Source organism: Patella vulgata, chromosome 2 (assembly GCF_932274485.2).
Source record: "Patella vulgata chromosome 2, xgPatVulg1.2, whole genome shotgun sequence".
Taxonomy (NCBI): Eukaryota; Metazoa; Mollusca; class Gastropoda; family Patellidae; genus Patella; species Patella vulgata.
In genome coordinates this window covers 79,019,262-79,041,519 of record NC_065880.2, presented here as the reverse complement: position 1 = coordinate 79,041,519, position 22,258 = coordinate 79,019,262, and the positions used below count along the sequence as shown (strand labels likewise).

The 22,258-nt window shown below is 35.0% G+C and overlaps 2 protein-coding genes across 2 annotated transcripts in view; both read right to left on the bottom strand.

Moving 5' to 3' along the window:
• The window catches only part of LOC126811876 (beta-1,3-galactosyl-O-glycosyl-glycoprotein beta-1,6-N-acetylglucosaminyltransferase), a 42,338-nt gene extending 31,049 nt beyond the window's left edge, over positions 1 to 11,289 (bottom strand). Inside the window, exon 1 of the mRNA XM_050537904.2 lies at positions 11,163 to 11,289. The gene's annotated coding sequence lies outside the window, so the exon portion shown is untranslated. The remainder of the gene's footprint in view (positions 1 to 11,162) is intronic.
• Positions 11,290 to 13,835: 2,546 nt separating this feature from the next.
• LOC126812510 (ras-related and estrogen-regulated growth inhibitor-like) lies at positions 13,836 to 18,325 on the bottom strand. The gene is made up of 5 exons (XM_050538933.1): positions 18,214 to 18,325; positions 17,485 to 17,541; positions 16,136 to 16,209; positions 14,638 to 14,993; positions 13,836 to 13,851 (listed from the first exon to the last, which is right to left on the bottom strand). The coding sequence occupies exons 1-5, from the start codon at positions 18,323 to 18,325 to the stop codon at positions 13,836 to 13,838; spliced, it is 615 nt and encodes a 204-aa protein (XP_050394890.1).
• Between the last annotated feature and the right edge of the window lie 3,933 nt (positions 18,326 to 22,258).

Here is a 22,258-nt window from a genome sequence, read left to right as displayed (position 1 = left end):
CGCTGAAATCTATGACATCCAACAATATAATAGGGCATATTAATAGATAATGGACTAAGACTAGTAATTATTTCCCCTTATTTCATGATGGACGAATGTAGTGCGAGTTATAAATAGACAATTTTTCCCTTAATTTTTTCTCCCCTCTTCCTGCATTTTTGGGTTGACTTTTTGGTCTAGAAGTGGAGAAAAGGGATCAAATTTGCAATTTCATAGCAGTTTTGGGTAATACTGATGATATAACAGCGGAGGGATAGGGGGTGTAAAGTGTCTTTCTGCAGAGCAATCATTGTGTCGGAAGTGAGATTTTCACCCCTGTCAACTTCAAATCCGTGTAGCAAAAAATCTAAATGGTCAACCCCCTACAAAATTATGATGAGGAGATTGCCAAATGTTGTCCCCATTGAGCCTATAAAGATTGGAACCAACGGAATGTTGAGCAAAAAGCTACAGCCTGTGATGTTACAGTCATTTAACATTGAAGTCAATGGGCAAATAATTGCTAGTCTGAGTCCTGATGATATAAAGAAGCATGGCCGACTCGGGATGTTGATATTTTTTCAACGGCTTATTTCCTGAAGTTTTGAATGGAAAGTGTCAGAAATGGTAAGAATACTGCTTTTTTATTGCCCAGCACTAAGTTTTTTGACTATTTGGTATCAAAATAGCCATGATTGGGGGTATCCGTTGGTTGAGTGTGAATTTTGGGTTGTAAATGTGTAACATTTTGTTCACAATCATATCAAAACATGGTTAGGTCTAAATATTAAGGCCAACTCAACTGCAGATTTGGTCTAAAGTCACGAGATGTAAACAAGACTGACCCTAACCCAAGACCCAGTCCTTACCCTAACCCACAATCTTGTCAAAAAGCATGTAGCCTAGGCCTAAGCCAAGACCTAGTCCTGACCCTAGCCCAAACCCACAATTGTGTCAAAAATTCATGTGCCCTAACCCTATTTACATGTTGCGACCTTGAACCAAGTCTGCAGTTGGCCTTAACATTTAGACCTAACATGTTTTTGACATCATACAATGAAATGTTAACATGTACACTCCAAAATTCACACCTGTGTGACTTTTGACCAAACATGCAGTTGGCCTTAATATTTAGACCGAACCTCAAAACATGGCATTTACCTTTGAGATTGGCTTAGACTGAGTTATGTGACACTCAAGGTTTACTTTTTTACTGACATTTAACTGGTTTCTTTTTGGAGGGCCAGTGACGGACTGTTCGCTAGAAATAAAGAGGTTTATTTCTATTTCCAGTTGAAACCATATTGAGATTGGCTTAGACTGAGTTATGTGACACTCAAGGTTTACTTTTTTACTGACTGTTAACTGGTTTCTTTTTGGAGGGCCAGTGACGGGCTGTTCGCTAGAAATAAAGAGGTTTATTTCTATTTCCAGTTGAAACCATATTGAGATTGGCTTAGACTGAGTTATGTGACACTCAAGGTTTACTTTTTTACTGACTGTTAACTGGTTTCTTTTTGGAGGGCCAGTGACGGGCTGTTCGCTAGAAATAAAGAGGTTTGTTTCTATTTGCAGTTGAAACCATATTTTTTTCTTATTTTCTCACTGTTTTTTATTGCATATTTATCCCCAGCCTTCTATCATTTCAGGTGCCAGGGTAATGTTTCATAGAGTGGAATGATTGACCTCAACACAAGTATTAAAAAAAAGAGAAGCAAAACAGGTGAGATAAATGTGGATTTCATACAATTTAAGAAGTACATCCAACCTGATCCCCACTTCTGCTCACTAATAGTAATGGGCTGGAAATTTGGTACTGCACAGGCCTGTCTTCTCCCCTTAACATTTAACTGAATGACAGAATTCCACATTTTGACCATTTTCTGGATGTCAATGACCGTTTCCCTGGATAGTATTCGCCCCAGAATTCTCATTCTCATCCAAATTTAACATTTCAGGTCTACATCTCAAAACCTGATGTCTTCCTGGACTGGCTTTAGGAGAACGATGATGCATATCAATTTCATCCCTGATCTCTATGACACCTGTGGTGGAAGTGGAGGGCAAATCGTAATCAGTTTGGGTTCCAGCCCCGAGGACCTCTGTAAACTTTGCTTTTTGGTGATGACTTAATTTCCGAGCTTGAAAAGGACGCCCGTGTGTTTATCATGGCCTCTCATATTGGAAGATAACATTAATGGCTTGTGTGTTGATCGACGGTTGTGCATATCTCTTGGTCAGGAAAGTTGTAGGCACCATCGCCATTGTAAATCTTTTGACAGGCCCGAGTGAACAGGGCGACCTATGATTGGTCAGCAATGTATCAGATTCCATACCGGGGGGTGGGGATGAAAAAACTGTTGTAGTGTTACATAATCAGATTATTTCAACTTACTTATCCTGTGGAAATACAGCTATATAGGAGATATTTTGAAATTTATAGGCACTGCATGTTTCAACATTTTAGATTTGACCACAATTTGGCAATTGAAACTATGTTAACAGAGAAAAACTGTGTGGTTTTCGATGAAAGTGTTAAAAGTCTAATATTGCATCATGATTAAAGTATTTTCGTGTTTGATTTATATTGAATTCATCTCATCTTTTTGAAGAATGCATTTATGTTCAAAAATAAAAATGTTCTGTGGAATTCAAAATTCATGTGCTTTTAAATTATCAGATTCCAAACTGGGGGGTGGGGATGAAAAAGCTGTTGTAGTGTTACATAATCAGATTATTTCAATTTACTTATCCTATGGAAATACAACTATATAGGAGATATTTTAAAATTGATAGGCACTGCATGTTTCAACATTTTAGATTTGACCACAATTTGGCACTTGAAACAACGTTAACAGAGAAAAACTGTGTGGTTTTCGATGAAAGTGTTAAAAAGTCTAATATTGCATCATGATTACTGTTTTAAAGTATTTTCGTGTTTGATTTATATTGAATTTATCTCATCTTTTTACAGAATGCATTTATGTTCAAAAATAAAAATGTTCTGTTTAATTCAAAATTCATGTGCTTTTAAATTTCTGTCTGAAATTCCGCAGTTTTCTGATGTATTGTAGTGTTTGCAGAATGCCGCACAGCTCATCTGAAAATGCATAGATTTTCATATTCTTTGGCCAGGGAATTGCATATATGTTTGTTTATTAGATAATAACAGATTTGTTTAAACTGCAGAAACATGTGAGGTATATAGGACTAAGACTAGTAATTATTTCCCCTTATTTCATGATGGATTTTTCCCTTAATTTTTTTCTCCCCTCTTCCTGCATTTTTGGGTTGACTTTTTGGTCTAGAATTGGAGAAAAGGGATCAAATTTGCAATTTCATAGCAGTTTTGGGTAATACTGATGACATTACAGCAGAGGGATAGGGGGTGTAAAGTGTCTTTTTGCAGAGCAATCATTGTGTCGGAAGTGAGATTTTCACCCCTGTCAACTTCAAATCCGTGTAGCAAAAAATCTAAATGGTCAACCCCCTACAAAATTATGATGAGGAGATTGCCAAATGTTGTCCCCATTGTGCCTATAAAGATTGGAACCAACGGAATGTTGAGCAAAAAGCTACAGCCTGTGATGTTACAGTCATTTAACATTGAAGTCAATGGGCAAATAATTGCTAGTCTGAGTCCTAATGAGTTGGTAGAGTTACTTGGGACCCAAGATAGCGTCTTTGAACAATTGACGTCATATGAAATTCCTGGCTTCACAGTTGTCGCAACTTTATCTATACACGGCTTTGATATAGCTTTACTTTTTTTTTCTTGGTATAACGTTTTACGAGCTACAATTTATCCTAAACAAATTGCAAAAGAAACCGATGCAGTTTGGTTCAATGATAAATATATCAGACAAAATCATACTCAAAATCGGCCAAGGCAAAATGACATAATTAACAGAATTCAATTTATCGTTCTCCAGGAATTATCGGAGAGCGATATCCCGTAATCGGCGTCTTTCAGTGGTGCACCGAAAAAACCCTTGTGTTGGATCTCAACACAAGAACTTGTGTTAAAAATATTTAACACATGTTTGTGTTGTATTGCATCGCAATGACACAAGTTTGTGTTTTTTTCAATGTCTTAACACAAACTTGTGTACATTTATAAAATCTTATGTGTTTTTTTCCCATATAATTTATTACGTCGACATTAAAGATAACATTTATTATGTTCCTTTATCACTAGCCTATATGTAAAACCACTCTTCCTGAATTTGAATGTCGAGTAATTCACTTGATTTATTTTTTAATATTTCTAATTATCTAAAAGGATATATTAATTATTACAAACATTAAGTAGAAATCGCAATGTATGTATCGTGCGATGCATTTAATATCTCTTTTAAAACAACGTATTTTATAACAGTATACTGATATAAGAGATCAAAGTTTTAGTCAATTATTATCTAAATATAAACTATTTATTTAATTAGATATAATAAAAGATTATTCTGATTCTACTCTTTGTATATTTTCACATCTTGTCTCAGACAATATACAGAGACAGGTTATTACAATGTCTGCATTTGGAAGTGTCTGACTGATATCGCCCCAATAAACTTGACACATCAAAGACAATTACAATTGTGTTATATCTACGTTTTAAAAAAATGTTTGAATGGGCGTGGAAATAGTCGAGTTAATCTTTTTATTTAATTTAATTGGTTCATTAATCGAAATTGGAAATTTATTCTTACCTGTAAATGACCAATTAAAATGAATTACTCTTAAAACAAAGAAAGAAATATTTATTGAAGTAATTTTGCGGTATTAAACCCTGTGGTACTGCAAATGTTAACTGTATTATTAAGCATTAGTATCGAAAAAAGTGATATTGTTGTGAAAAAAGTTTGTTCAGAAAATAAGAATATCAGGTTTGTGATTTTGGTATTTTTTAATACAATGTATTTATAACGCAAATTTTTCGTTTCGGTTAAAACAAAATATACGTCCATTTTAATTGGCCGAAGGATGTGTGACTAATAGAAATATGGCGGGCGGACAAACTGACCAAACAGTATATTTCGAGGTATTTGAGGTAAGCTAATTTAATATTATATCATAACTGCATGTGCATAATTGTGTTTCTGTTTGATTAAATATTCAAAACATCATTCTTAGGATACAACCTCGACACCAGTCCGCCCTGAATTGCAATGTTTGTTTTGTGTTCTGGGCGCCATTTTGAATATAATACAATCCAGCGATAGTGTAGTCTAATTCCTTTAAAAGGGAATCCTAATTTGTTAATTTTCTGCAATACCACTTCGGTGGAAGCGGACGTTAAATAAAGCTATTTCACGTACAAAGACCTACAATAAAATCCAGGTGAATTGGGAAAAATATTCATGTATTTTCTTGATGAAGAGTAGCTATTTCAATTTGTAAATGCCCAGTCATCTTAGACAAATAATAATTCCAACTTCAAATCAGTTGTATTTATTCAAATCATACCATGAAGAATTGTATTTTTCCACTTGCATAATAATAAAAACCTGACTTTTATTATTTTATTTCTTCAGGCCAAGAGCATGGAAAATTGGTAATTGCCTTGTATCACTGCTAACTATAAATCACAGGGAGCCTTGGGCAGAAATGATAATATGGTTCTCAGATATGTTACTGTGTACAGACTGAACAGAAAATATTTATACACTTGCTAATACAGTACTGGCCAAATTAATAGCAATTTTTTCTAAAAACGTTGCAAAAGTAACTCACTAAAATTGAAGTATGAATAAAATCATACACCATGAATATATTGAACTGAATATTCTTACACATAACCATAGGCGTACGGGGAAATTTTTGACTGGGGGGCGGTGGTGGTTGGTGCCCCAAAAATGTAGTTAGGTTCTTAATATGTTACATAATAATAATAAATTCGCTGTTAAATTGCACACATTCAAGAACACAATATGCAAACTTATTATCTATTTATATGACCTATTATATTGTTGGATGTCATAGATTTCAGCGAATAAGTGTATATAGGACATAAAACATACATTTTTTAAACGAAAAGTATAGCTGAAAATACTATTATTAGTATTATACAACAAGAAGCGCACATTATTGTTATATAGCCTTATTCTATAAGAAAAATCAAAATAAAAGATACACTAGATAAAAGTACTATTAAACCAGGGGCGGATCTAGGAATTTTGAAAAGGGGGGGCGCTGCAAAATGAAGGCATTGACCGCGGAGACGGGGCTTGCCGCTGAGGGGGGGGGGGGTCCCCAAGAAAATTATCCGTCATTTCCTTGCATCTGTAGCCATTCCAAGAGCTATTTCCCAGACTGGTGTGTTTGAGTCGATGGTTCGAGTCATTTGGGATCCCTACAACGGGTTGGGAACGGACATATTTGAGTCTGAGAAACGGCACTTTCAGCCGTAAAAAAGGGCACTGTTGAAAATTAGGGGGGGGGGGGCGCCCCTCGCGCCCCCCATTGAATCCGCCTCTGATTAAACATATTTAACTTGCATTCGCTTTTAAAGGAGCTAAATCGCTAATATTTGGGAACTAGAAATTGTCACAAATGGGTCGCACTAACCTTGATGTTGACAAATACGTAAGACGATATGAACATCAAGGTGATATATGCATATATACAGCATAGATAATTAAAACTTCTATTCAAGTTAAACCAACTGTATCTATTTATGTCTTACGTCGAGCTGAATACATTTTATGATTTATTGTCATTAAAACATCTATTGGTGGTTAACAGTGTGTAACTAAAAACTAAAATTGGATCTTATTATTGCCAATGATATAATGTACCTTGAATTTTTTATCACGAAGTCTATCGCATCCAGATATTTAAAGCGCGTTTACAATATATTCATTTTTTTGTATCGTAAAATTCATCTTCATTTGACGAACTACACCCAAACTACAGTCAGTGTAAACACGGTTTGGAGACTGTATCCGAACTACAGGGTACATCGAACTACAGTGTACATCATGCTTAAGAGACACTATCTAATATCCAACAGGAAAAATGACGATTAATTTAATATCCGCCAATTGGTGTTGCTGCTATTTTGTATTTTCAAAATTTATCTTCAAATTCAGAGACATCGAAAACCATATAAAGGACATTGCAAAAGTCATATCTTACGTATCTTAAGAGATGCCCTTTTAGTCTACCAAATTTATGTTTTTTTTGTTAAATTGCCTTATACATGTATTACCAAATTCGGTAGCCCTTTTAAAAGAAATGCCCGGCACCACATGGAAAATACATTTCTTTAATTGATGTTTGTCAAATTCGATTTCCGCACATTTCGCGTACATAACCATGATATAATGGTCGAACATTACGTACATCAGATAAACTATTTTTAAAGCCCAAAACTGTTCAACTAGTCTCTTTTAGTTATCAAGCACCTGTTTTATGGGATAATCTACCATTTAGTTTAAGATGTTGTACATCTCTATATTCTTTTAAAAAACAACTTAAATCACATTTATTTAATGAGGCTTTTAACTGACTCTGTATACAATTGTTAACATGTCCATAATCTTGTTGTTTATTTATGATTACATTGTCACTTTGTAAAGTGCCCCTGAACATGTTTTATGAAAGGGCGCGCTATAAATATGCTGTAATAATAATAATAATAATAATATTACCAAACTTGGCGGCCATTATGAAAGAAACGCCCGGCACCATATAACAAATACTTCTTTTTTTAATTTGACGTTTGTCAAATTCGATTTTTCGGCACATTTCGCTTTCATAACCACTCTGTGTATGAGGAATTTAAAAAGAAATCATTTACAATCCAACGAGTAAATAGTAAAACACACTGATTACGAGATATCGCTCTCAGAAAATTCCCCGATTTTGGGTATGATTTTGTTTGATATATTTATCACTGAACCAAACTGCATTGGTTTCTTTTGCATTTTTTTTAAGGGTAAAACGTTATATTATCCCTCAACGTCTAATACTGCAAGAAAAAAACAAATTTTGGTATGTAAACCTGTATGAAGCCATGACGTCATAGCTTTTATGGCGTCATAATTTGGACCCAAAATGGCGCCTGGAAATAAGTTGTCGTAACTTTCCCACAGTCTACTCACTCATGTGCTCATCGTTGTATACCAACTAACGTTGAAAAAATCAATTTACGTCGATTTTTGAACATTTTAAAAGCCGTAGTTCGATTCGGCGCCCAAGAAAAGATATAAATATACACCAAAAACATGGCAATCAATCAAGTTGAAGCGTTTTGGCGTAAAACATCTGTTTAGGCGAGATGACGTGTGTTTGGTGTACATGAGTAAGCAATAATGCTACCTGACTAAAATACCCCCCCCCCGCCTTTTGCATTCGCATGTAGTCATACATATGAGTCTCAAAATAATATAATATATTGTTAAATTATGCTCTTTTCAACTCCCCCGCCCCCGCCGCCGCCCCCTGCTCAATGAGTTATTTTACTTTTATTCTGCCATCTAAATAACTCTATACCCATGACTGGTGTACCAAGTTAAATCCACATCAAAACCCCATTTGTCGATAAGTGTATTTATAATAATCACTTGAACATCCTTGGAGAATTATATCTATTTAGTGAATATTAATACCAAAGAAAGAAAACAACTCTAAATTCTGAATATAAAGTCATCAAATTCTTTTACAGATCTTATTGTGGAAACCCAAAAGTTATATTGCCTTTTTAATCACATTTTTGTTTTTAATGTCAAATACCAAACCATCTCTAATATTGTTTCATTATATAGAATGCAGTGTAATCCTAAACACTAAAGATTTGGCCTGAAAACTTGAAATAATATAGAGGGATCATCAATAATTAATAGTAACATTCGATAATTATAAAAATGTATTATTGTAGGATGAAATCAACCTTTATTTTTAAACATTTAGTGAACATTTCGGATGTTAATGCCTCTTTTATATAAAATGGTTTTATTAATTAATCAATTTTTGTTTTACAAATTTTTAATTTTCTCCATTTTGTTTGATTTTTATGCTATATTTATTTTATCTATCTATAATTATTTGCCTGTGCTTTATCTATTAGTTCCCATTTATATACTGTAGAAAATTTTGAATTCCTAATCTGTTAAAGGGACTATTTTTTCTTAAAAGTATTTCAATTTAGTGCATTATTAATGTCTTTAGTGCTTGGTTTAGTTGATATTAAATTTAGATATATTTAAAATGTATGTTTTGGGACCATGGGGTAGGGATATTGTGAACATATATATTATATTCTCAGTTCTTTTTAAGGTTAATTGTAAAAAAAAATTAAATAGCTTTTTTTGAGGGGTGGGGGGATATTGTTACTATTGAACACAATTTTATTAGTATTGAAATTAACTTTGTTGATTAATATTCCAAATGTCTCGGTGCTTTATTTTTCAATTTAAATAGCTACTTTTTATTTAATAATTGGGAATGGGGGGGGGGGGTATTTTTTCATTGTATAACACAATTTTATTAGTATTGGAATTAACTTTGTTTATTAACCTTCGAGATGTCTGTATTGGTATTAATTAGGCATTAATTTATTTTTTCATATTTATTGAATAAATAATAATTTAACAAACAAAATTATTATGTCATTTATCAATAATTACAGTTTAAACAGAACGAATGGAAGGGGTTGCATTCGAAAGGTTGCTATACTGGATATAAATTGGTAAAATACAACACACGTTTTTGTTATACACAAGTTTGTACGAAACAACACGAGTTTCAGAAATTTCAACACAAGTTTCAGAAATTTCAACACAAACAAGTTTCAGAAATTTCAACACAAATAATGTGTAGATTTTCACACAAGTTTTGTGTTGTTTCAACATTTAACACAAGTTTTGTGTTGTTTCAACATTTAACACAAGTTTTGTGTTGTTTCAACATTTAACACAAGATTGTGTTGTTAAATAGAGACACCTAACTTGTGTTGAAAATAACACAAGTTTGTGTTGTTTCAACACAAGTTTTTTTTCAGTGTGTGAGGATAAATAATGGTTATGGTTATGCAAGCAAAATGTGTCGAAAAATCGAATTTGACAAAAATCAATTAAAAAAAATGTATTTTTCATTTGATGGCGGACATATCTTTCAAAATGACTGCCAAATTTGGTAATATAATACCATTTAAATAATAATAATAATAATAATAAAAACAACATTAATTTGGTAATAAAAGGGCAACGATAATCTCAATAATTTAATTTCGAGAATTCTTGACGGTAGAAATTCAAAAATGGCAGGCAAAATTTTAATTAATCGTCATTTCTTTTCGTTGGGTATAACTTGTAATATGTGGTATATTAATCCCAAAATGGCTTAGTTGCTCTTAAATGAATATATTGTTAACGCGCTTTAAACATCTAGATAATTGACTTCAAATTCAAGATTCATTGAAATGTTGGCAATAAAGATCCAATCATAGGTTTTAGTTACACTTTGGTAACAAATCTCAGACACGATCTATATATTTGTCTGCGATATCACCTCGGTGGAAGCGGACGTAAAATACAACTAACTAACAACTATATATTTGATACTAGTTGAGCATCCGAACAACATGATTATTTCATTGGAAATTGGACGCAAATACCCAAAGGAGTCGGACAAACTCTTAACCAACTGCGTCTCCTTCACTTGGCCCTTTCAATGTATATATATATTTAATAATATTAAATGCATCATAATGAATAAAGAAAATACAAAATACATATTACTATAACAATAAGAGATATAAAATGTCGACTGATATATCATTATATATATATATATATATATATATATATATATATATATATATGCAATAAAGCTAACGTACTTTATGTAATAAAGTGAACGTTAAGGATACCATACGTAGCGCATGTGCATGCAATGTCCTTTATATGGAGCATGCATGTGTGCGTGTAATATTTGCAGAATATTTACATTATTAATTCTAGATGTAATCTATATAATCCATTTATATGTCACCCAATACACTCGTGGATATTATTAACGAAACAAAGATTTCATTATTAACGCATACACTAATTATGTGGTCTTTAAAATGTACCAACATTGTATGCTCAATATAAGAAACTATTCTATTTGCTCCTCAATATAAAGTAATATACATAAAATATAAATATCAAAATAGACATAGTGTAGTTTATACTTACCTAGAGGAAAATAATACCTTTAAGAACAACTGACGTTTATTTCGGGTGCTGGTATATACAATGTGAGTGAGTAAAGAGAGACGGGACTCGCTCCCATATATACCTTCACGGAGCTAACCCTCATCGTCAGTGTTAAGTAACTTTTAATCCACTTAGTTTCTAAACTTGGTCTGAGCCTATAATTGCAGGAAACCGCAAGTAATGTTTCGACTCTAACTGTATAAAAGTTGTATAAGAGATCTTGAAAACCATTAATAAATATTTAAATAATTATAATGTAAATGAAATGTGCAGGACAAAGGCTTTTCGGGGAGATTTTATAAGACATGTATGACTAAACATCTGAACGTAATATATGTATACTATAACAGTTACATGATAAAATTATTATACAGGCAAGGGTAGTTATTTACAAATATTCAATCCCACCACGGTCTTTATTTTATTTAATTTAATTATTTTCTTATTTAGAATTCAGTTTCGGGTGGTACATCTCAATAAAATAGCTTTCTTTTGACGCCAAGAGGTCGTTGTTTTTGCTATTAAGCCTATATAAAGGAAAAACACTAAGATCTACACAAAGTCAGCGATCAACAACATAGCTCTCAACACCAGGAATATACTCTTTCTGAGGCCAGATCTAAAACTGCGACTCTTCGAAATAATCCACGATCTAATGACCACTTTTGGATTAAGTAGATTAGTGAAGTAAGAGGCGGTCACGGTTAGACGGGCATCTAAACACTAAACTACATAGGGTAGATAGGGGACATATATCAAATTAGCAGGGTAGTGGAGTAAGGGAGGGACACGGTCAGACGGTCCCGGCATCAAAACACTCTTCCGCTAAAAAGACACAAACCCTGCAGAGTAGGAAAGTGGAATAAGGAGAGGTTACGATAATACGGGCATGCCATCTAAACCCATACAGATGACATCTATCAATCCAGAGAAGAGGCGCTGTAGGATAAAGCACGAGACTGAGGTTATGCTGGGGAAAGAAAGACTGGAGAAAATAACCCGAGAAAAAGAAAACCGAGGCCGACCGGCCGAGGGTTTTTTCTGAAGTCTTTCTTCCCCAGCATAACGAAGTCGAGGACTTTATCTTGCTTATAAACCGTCTATGTTTACATGTACCCAAGATGAGAATATCCCAGGATTCCCGTAAGAAAAACCTTATATCATGTTTTCTTATGGAAAAAAACCTACCCTGGAAGAATAACCCGGTACAGGTTTAAAGAAAAACTTTCAGAAGAATAACTGCAAATTTCCCTGTATATATCCAAAGCCGCCCCCGACTTTCAGACCGCAAGTTATTCCGGGCATAGAATATACCCCAAAGATCAAATAGATTTACCGTTACAGGTTTATAAGTCCGCATAAATGCTCTCTCTACAGATTAACTACCGAACCCACTAAACCCACCCAATGGCCTAAGGCCGTAAATGAAAAGATTGCAAGATCATATTCTAAATAAACCGGAAGAAGCTTGATCGGCTCCCCTACGTTTTGTCTGCGATATCACTTTAGTGGGAGCGGGCGTTAAAGAACCAACTTCTATGTTCTGACCTGTTCGAGTTAATTAATCTTGTGATCTATTGAACCAAACATCAAAGCTCATTCGGACCACCATCTGGCTCATATGATAATAAATACTAGAAACCGAGATTTAGACATCTAACTAGACTCTATCATGACTATGACTGTATGTGCTTTTATTTTCGTCAATTTAAGTTAATTTCAGTATGTAGTACACATTTTAAAACCAATACCAGTCCCGGTAGCTAGCATGATGGAAAATTTACTTGCGTATAAATGATGCATAGAAAAGCAATCAAAATATTTCGCTCATCTTGTTCCGAAAATAAACACAGTTTTACACGTTTGTCAACTAATTTAGTGTATTGTTTCGATCACCGGCTAAATGAGGAAGAATGTGTTCAAATGGCTGAAAGCATAGGAGAGTTACTGGCCCTATTAAGTTTAAACTGAACCAATTATTGGCGTATTTTCTGAATTTAAAGTACCAATATGTCTAAACAAATTATATAGAATTATAAAATAGAATAGTATCTACATGTTTATTCGTTTTCCCGGTGCATGACATAAAATGTATTTAAAAGGTACGCGTCTTTAATAGTTTATTTTAAAGCAGTAAGCGCGGACCTCAATAAGTGTTTTACAGGTGAAATAAACACCGAAATTGTGTTGAATCTTAGATGTATTCTTTATGAATATACTACACACTATTCCAGAGCGTGTCCGTTTTATAATGACATTTCGGGTTCAATCACATATTGATGCTTTGCCAATATTACTTCGCAAATGGATGCTTTGTTGTTTGAAATGTGAGAAGTTAGAAATTGTATATCCTTGTCCGGGCATTCATTTTCATTAACTGATAAATGACACACTATGAGTAGAATGCAATGAGTTACGATAAGCCCCTTGCTGGGTTGCGCCGTTGAAAGCTGAAATGACTGACGACATGACGATGCTCCGATCCACCTTTTTCTACCAATAAATCATTTGCTGTCAGTCGAGTCTAGTCCCGGTAGTCGCCACAGGTTGCGTTGCGTAGTAAGTGCTAGGAGAACCACGATTAAGGCTGCTGTAAGCGATACATTACAAAATTGTCCATGGAATCTCTGGAAACATGAGTCGACCTCGAAATTAAGTTTGCATTAACCTTAAATGGGAATAGGCCGCCAAAGAGTTAATAGTCTTCAGATTATGTCGCCCACGGCCGTTGGTGCTTACGATATGTATTCAAATCATGGTACATTCGAGTAGTAGCAGTACAATTATTGATTCGAATTCTCAGCAACACCCACAGTTCCACGGTACGCTACAAATATTAAAAAAAACCTGTCCAATTGATTACTTCCGATACGCGTCAAATTAGCTCCGAGCGGGCTAACGAAGACCGGTATACGTCATACAGTGTGCTATGCGGCAAATTTTGCCCGGACAGCAGCGCTATGACCTACTCTTGTATTAAATTCCAACTGCCAAGGTCGTTTACGTGCACGCCAATGTGTACACGGGAGCTCGTTCTTTTGTCCCATCCGAATGACTATACATTGTCCCTGTCAGGCCTACTGTCCTGCACTATGGACAAGGGGGGAACCACGCCGGAGAACACCGATGAACTTTCTCGGCCAACTCAAGGATTGATCAGTTTAGCGAGTCAGCGTCTTACCCACTGAGCCACTACGGATATAGCAAATATTGCAGTTGGGTGTAATAATGACAGAATGGTAAAGCGTGTTCAATATTAAAGGAATTTATTGGAATGAAATAATGAACGCAATAGGTTTAAACTCATATTCCACTTCTCCGGGCAGGATTGAAAATAGTCGTTTCTGGAAGCTTTGTAACTTGATCATCTTCCTCCGAACTAGAATGACAGTCTTTATTCATTCGGATAAATGATTGGGATTTTTTAACTCGAGGATGTTTCCACGATTTAAACGTGATGTAAAGATCGTCAAATATTTCCGTAATTCTTTCAGTCATTTCCGATACTGAAACCTCGTAAAATCCCACACAACCCATTTCACATGCGCGACGTCTGCCCTCATCAAACGTCACCATTCGATCCCTTGTTTTGTCTATCTGATTGCCTACTAATATAACTGGAGCTGTGGCTATTGTTACTTTAGAAGATGGATCACTGGTCATTCTTAATGGTCTTCTTTTTTTGCAATAGGAGTTGATGAGGAACTTTAGCCTACAGCACTCGTTGAAGCTACACGTGTCGGTGACCGAATACATCAAAATAAAGGCATCTGCCCAACGGATATTTTCCTCCATACAATTGTTTTCATACTGAAAGAAAGCGGGAAAATGTGTGAAATGGTTTAATTCAAGACATAAACATCCTTTATATTACACTATCATTCGATCCATTGGTTAATTAATACATACTGTACAGTGAGTAAGGCGCTGGTTCTCTTAAGGAGAAAGGTCTTCGGGATTTTCCAGTCAGGATCACAGAGTGCAGTACAGAGTGCATAACTAGGTCCCGTTGGTGTTCACATAAAAGGGTCCCCCCTTATCAGCTGGAATTCGATGAAGAGTAAGCCCATACGCCGCTTCGTGGGCAATATTCCCACACGACACACTGCGTGGTGTATGACCGTATTAGCTCGATTGGTGAGGAAATGTAAAACGTTAAATCCCTTTTTATTAAATAATACATGCACAGGTTATTGATTCTCTCCGAACAAGATTTGTTAATTGAAATACACCCAAAGATTGCAAGTGTCGTGTTTCCTTACATTTTCTTTGATATTTTTACTTTCAGTAGGACGTATGACCAGAGTATTTGTCTTAGGCTTCTTTAAGGACAATATTGGTGTCTGTCATTATCACATATGTGATAGAGCTGGTTAAACACATTCCAAATATAATTTTAACACAGAGATCATTGCTACGATAGCTGAGTAATACAGGTTTCCTGAATCGGAAGTGACGAACGCCAAAGGAAAACACGAGTCATACCTCTATATAACTGACTGATGTGACGAGTGATAACAGATACACGGCCGAATTTCTGCTCACTAATAATCAAGTTGTTCAATTGATTTCAATTCATATCAAGGTACAGTTATGTGTAGGATAAAGCACGAGTCCGAGGTTATGTTGGGGATAGGAAGACTGAAAAAAATAACCCGAGAAAAAGAAAACCGAGGCCGGAAGGGCAAGATTTTTCTTTCGAGTTTTTATTTTTTCTTATGAGAATATCCCAGAATTCTAGTAAGAAAAACCTTATAACATGTTTACTTATGAAAAAAAACCACCCTTGAAGAATAACCCGTTACAGGTTTACAGAAAAACTTTCAGAAGAATAACCCAAAATTCCCCTGTATGTATCCAAAGCCGCCCCCGACTTTCAGACAGCGAGTTATTCCGGGTACAGAATATACCCAAAGATCAGAGATATTTACCGTTAGAGGTTTCTAATTTACCTGAACTGCTGTATCCAATATTTCAAAGTCCACATTGCTTCCATGTACTGATTTATGACATCGATAAACTTGTTCTATAGAAAAAAGAACTATGTTACAGAAATCCACATAGGGTTAAATTATTATATATGATGTTTCAATACAGTTTCTGAAATAAGTCCTTAAATGTCACAGATCGTCATTTTAGGGTGTCAATTGCCTTGTAAATTACGTGTACCATATTGTGAATGTTACATCTCCATTCCTTTCAGCTCGCTAGCCTGGGGTCGCGTGTTCGATCACTGGATTGACCGAGAAAGTTTATCGGGATTTTCCGATGTCGTTTCTCCTTGTCAGTGGTGAAGAACAAAGGGTCGGACAAGAACAGCTGTCTATTCATTCGGATGGCACGAAAACTCGAGGTCCCGTGTATACATTGGCTTGCACGTAAAAGATCCCTTGGCAGTTGGAATTCGATATAAGAGTAGGCCGTAGCACCACTGTCCGGGCAAAATTTCCTTCATTATTTATAAAAATGTTAACATTCGGCAACCACTGCAGATGATGATCAAATCAAGCTAGCGCCGCCTATAATAATTTGAATGGACAGCTTTTTAATCCGATTGCATGTTTGGTGATTGTGATTTTGGATATCAGCAATTCTTTGAACGCTACTGCCATAGTATCCTTTTTGGTTATTGGTGGTGATTAAGTAGTAGGCTAAGGCCCATTTATTTCTACTTTATGTAAAGTTACAGTCATTTAACTGAAACACGTTATTTACTAATTGATGTAAAGTTACAGTCATTTTACTGAAATACGTTCTTTACTAATTTATGTTATTGGCGGTGATTAAGTAGCAGACTAAGACCTGATTATTACTAATTTATGTAAAGTTACAGTCATTTAACTGAAACACGTTCTTTACTAATTGATGTAAAGTTACAGTAATTTAACTGAACACGTTCTTTACTAATGTATGTAAAGTTACAGTCATTTTACTGGAACACGTTCCTTACTAATTTATGTAAAGTTACAGTAATTTAACCGAAACACGTTATTACTAATTTATGTAAAGTTACGGTCATTTTACTGTAACTCCTTCTTTATGTGAGGTTACAGTGGAGATCCGTTCTTTAATATTTTTTATAAAGTCACGGTCTTTTAACTAAAACCCGCGTTTTACTACTTTATGTAAAGTTGGAGTCATTTAACAAACACCCGTTCTTTACTATTCTATGTAAACTTACAACCATCTACCTCTTTCTTTAATTTATAATTTATTATCTTCAACATTGGATCGTATTCTCCAATCAATGATTTTAGAGACTGCAATTCGAGCTTGTAATACTACGTCTATTATTACGTACCAAGAGTTGGATCATATTCACCAATAAATCTTCTAGTCAGAAATCGTACTGTTAGAGCTGCAAACACATAAAACAAAGTATTATATGATTTTTATTACTCGTTTTCAGTATGTATATATATTATATCATTCATTCGGATGGGACAATTGGGACATTGGTGTGAACGTAAAAGAACTCTTGATACATGGAATTCGAAATAATCGCAGGCCGTAGCGCCGCTATCCGGGCAAACTTTCCCTCATAGGACACTGCATGGCATATGCCCGTCTTCATTAGCCCTTTCGGGGCAGAACAGTAGGATGTTAAACTCCATTTCATTTCATATATATAACACCAAGACCAGAGAGAGAGAAAGAAATGGGGTTTAACGTCCACTCGACACAAACTAGGTCATTTCGGGACTAACATATGGTTTAATTTTATTTACATAATTCGCTTGCGCGTAGGGGTCTTTAGCAGTGGGAGGACACCGGAGGACCCGGAGAAAACCCACGAGGTTGGACAGGCGACCGTACTCCTTGCCACGTACAACCGGGGGATTCGAAACCACGCCAGTCGACTCAATGACAGACTTTAAGAAGAGTCGACTGGCGTGGTCGGGTGGTTGGATGGCCGAATGGTTAGCACGTGCGTGCTATATCGTACGGCCTGTCATTGAGCCAGGCTGTTTTTCTTACTCGCCATATGTACAGTAGCACATGATGAAAATAAGAACCAAAATATACTTACCCGATTTTCCGACGCCATTTTGTCCTAATATGGCCACTCGAAAACACCTTTGCTTTTGACGAAGAGATATTTTCTTCAGTGTATATTTTGAATTATTTGAAGGCAAAGACATCACTCTGCAACCTGATATACTGCAATCTATTTTGTATTCCTGTTCTGTAGAGTCCAAATATTAAAAAATGTGAGATAAGAAATCTGTTATGACTTTCTCTAAGAATGGTAAATGAAATGAAATGGGGTTAAACGTCCTATACTGTTTTGCCCCGTTTGGGCTAATGAAGGCGGCAAATGTACATAATATTCGTGTTGTTCTCAGAAAGACAACGTACAATAGGCTAATAAAGGTGTGTTGTGGACGGATTAGATTGACAGGTGGGTAGATCTAGATAGTAGATAATTAATCTGTATATAGAAGTTCTAACTGGCAACATGTGCATTTGGGACGGTGTGAACAATACCTTAATTAGTTCTACTACCTATAATTAACATGTCAGGTCTCGTGTATTAGTAATTAATAATTATACCCCTTTCAAAAAGAACAGATTAAATATAGTTTATTTAAAGCCCATCATAATTATTTAGTCTGTCGTCTGTTAACCGATTTGGGGGTCACTGTGGCTAAGTGCGTAAGACGCTGTCTCGCTAGCCTGGAGGTCGGGTGTTCGATCCCTGCATTGGCCGAGAAAGTGATGCAGGACGGAGAGTCTGACAAGGACAGCTGTCTAATCGTTCTGATGGGACGAAAAACCGAGGTCCCGTGTACACCTTGGCGTGTACGTAAAAGATCCTTTGACAGTTGGGATCCGAGTAGACCGTATTGCCGCTGTCCGGGCCAAATTTTCCTCATAGCAAACTGTATGGCGTATGCAGTTCGGAGCAGAACAGAGAACGTTAAACCCCATTTCATTTCATTTCGTTAACCGATTTGTATATTTTGCTTAATGGGGGCAAATTCGATCTTTTTATTCAAATTTGGTTGATCTATTTAACTGAGGATAGTCAGCCCCACAGGCTTACCTTGACGCCCCCCCCCCCTCTCCATAACAAAATAAAAAAGACCGAAACAAAGAAACGAGTTGTCTTTATTTAAAGATACATTGTGGGAGATTAAATAAAGAACTGGAAGTTCTGACTATAATATTTATAACCTAGATAATGTAAAGGAAATTTGCTGAAAATTTCAGTCATATTGATTCACTCTGAAACGAGAATTTAACGATTGAATTTTCGGCCTAGCCTCGATCATCATTACTAAAGTCGTACGATAAAAAGAACATAGTCTCGATTATTCATTTCTTGATTAAATCATGAATGGAAGTCCAACAGCAAATCGGAACCTGGTCAAATAAACATCACACTTCCCCAATTCCCCCTTAACTGTTTAAGATTGGTGTCATTTAATGTCGAGTCGATGTTGTATCAAAGAATTTTATTTCGATTTGTCTATGATTTTTTACGTCTACATTTCACGATAGCGTATTTTATCGTCAGATTACGACCGTGGTCCGTCATCACATTTATTGTCGTATTTTTGTTACCATTTCGCCTGTTAATATTAATATTTTTCATATTAAAACATATTTTTCATATTAACATCTACGAGACAAAGTGAACTATGGCGTGCGTGTATACCAAACATTTACAATATTGGCTACGTGTCCCGAAATCCTCTAATTATAGGCTATATATATATAAACTGGGGGTCACCTGTATTCTGTAACATCTGTTATTTAATTAAGTTGTAATATTGGATGTCCAACTGGACATTGCAGTGATTTAATCATCTATCAGCTGTTTCGTCAATATTTATATATATCTCTTGACGAATTTGGGTTAAACTTGGACCATTATGGTGATCCTGACCATAAAAAAGCTGTTATATCAATTAGAAGACTGGTCACTTGTAATAAAATGAATATCAATTGTATCGTTCTACAATATTAATTACTTATGTCGCCCATAGCAATATAAAGGTCTGGTTACGATTAATTTCAGTATGCATACTCTACCAACTATACAGGTAAGACCAGCAATAATTTAATTTTGGTTTTTATTTATGTGGAAGATTTTTGGTCTAGAGATTGGCTACTGATAATACTGATTCCAAGTAGTTATTCGCTGACTATTAAATTAATTAACCTTTATATCCTATACTCATAGAATAAAAAGTATTTGATTTAAACAATATTTTATTCAGATCAGATTCATTTTAAGTACATGCAATTTCAAGAATGTACTACTGGACTTCTTTGATGAGTTTTCTTTGTGATTGAAATGACAACTACAGGTTAAGGTACATTAAGGTACATTAAGAGTTGGCAGTTCTCACTATAATAGTTAAAAACTAGATAATACAAAGACAATTTGCTGAAAATTTCAGTCAAATTGATGCATTATGAACCGAGATTTAAGCGATTGAAATTTCGGCCTAGCCTCGATCATATCATTACTAATGTCTGTACGATAAAAAAAAACATAGTCTCGATCACCCATTTCATGATTAAGCTATGAATGGATGTCGAACAGCAAATGGGATCATAATCCAGTAAATATTGCAGGCTACCGATGCCATCGAGAGTTGATTATGGTCTGGAATTAATGTCTAATTAATAATTTAGATAACATTTCAGATCTGCAATTGGCAGATATAGCTCTTGCATAATGTATGTTTAAATCGTTTATACAAGTGTATTATTAAAACCGCAGATTCATTGTATATGCAATGTTAAGAATGTTGTAGTACTATTGGACTTCTTTGCTTTGAAGTGTTTTCTTGGCACCAATCTTCCTCGTTCTCAATAAAGTGTATATAGTCTTTGATGTTTACTCTGGCAGACCTGGTGAACCCTAATGAATTTCGCTCAACACCCTCTTTTACAACCCCCCCCCCCCCAATTCGTTTACGTCATAGACTGACCTTGGTGTTAATTTCCTTCCCAAATATTGAATAACCATGCCCCATACCCAAAAGACAGAGAGGGGAATATTATTTTATTTGGTTTTACCAAAACACTTTATAAACAAGATAGTATTTGATAGATATTTTGACAATGGCAAGTACATAACCAGTGTTTTTACGGGGACATCTCACTGTGCCCCCTGCTATTGTTCTCATGGGGGGATTAATCAAGCAAGGGGATTATCGAATACAATGGTGTTAAAAGTATAGTCTGTTTTTTTAAACTACTAGGTTTAAACTAATTAACAACTTTATTCACAATAAATTTCATAAAAGTAACAACAAATACATGTATCAAACATAAATCATAACCCTACTAAATGTGATATGGCGTCAGTATATTCAATTGCACTTTTTACTCCATTTAACAGTTTGATTTTTAGATCATTAATAGATTCTTCTACTCTTTTATATTTTCGTCTTTTAGGGGGCAATCGTCCCCCGTTATCCAATTGAACTATTCTATTTTCATTAAAAGTCTGCTGGTGCTATTGGGTTTCCTATTTTTTACTCTGTACTTATACCCCAAATTAACAAAATTTTGACCTCCTTAAGAATTAGGAATAAATCCTATGCGAACTTGAGCCATTTTTAAAGATATATGTAATTGGGGGTGCAACTATCCTTATATAATGATAGTGAATTTCTAATCATATATTTGATTGATTTATGAGTACTGTCTGAATGAAAGGTAGGTGAATAATATTTAAGATACTCGTTAACCGATGACACGTGAATTTAACTTATATATTTTAATCATTAAAATAATTAAATTTTAACTAGGTGAACAGTACTAATAAGGATACAGTCTATAATCCTTTGTTTACTTAAATTTTCACACCACTACCCTATAACACCAGTTGATTGGGGGGCACAGTGAGATTAAAACGTTTTTACCAACCAAATTATAACCGTTTTTTATATATAAACCTACCGCTCAATTTAATTTGAATGCGTGAGATAATTATGGCTCTATACAATCTCTTAATCCAATAATAAGTTAAAGATACAATATAGTTGCAGAGACCACAGTACTACAATGTAAGGATTCACAAACATGCCAAAGGCTTATATCAATTCGTCACA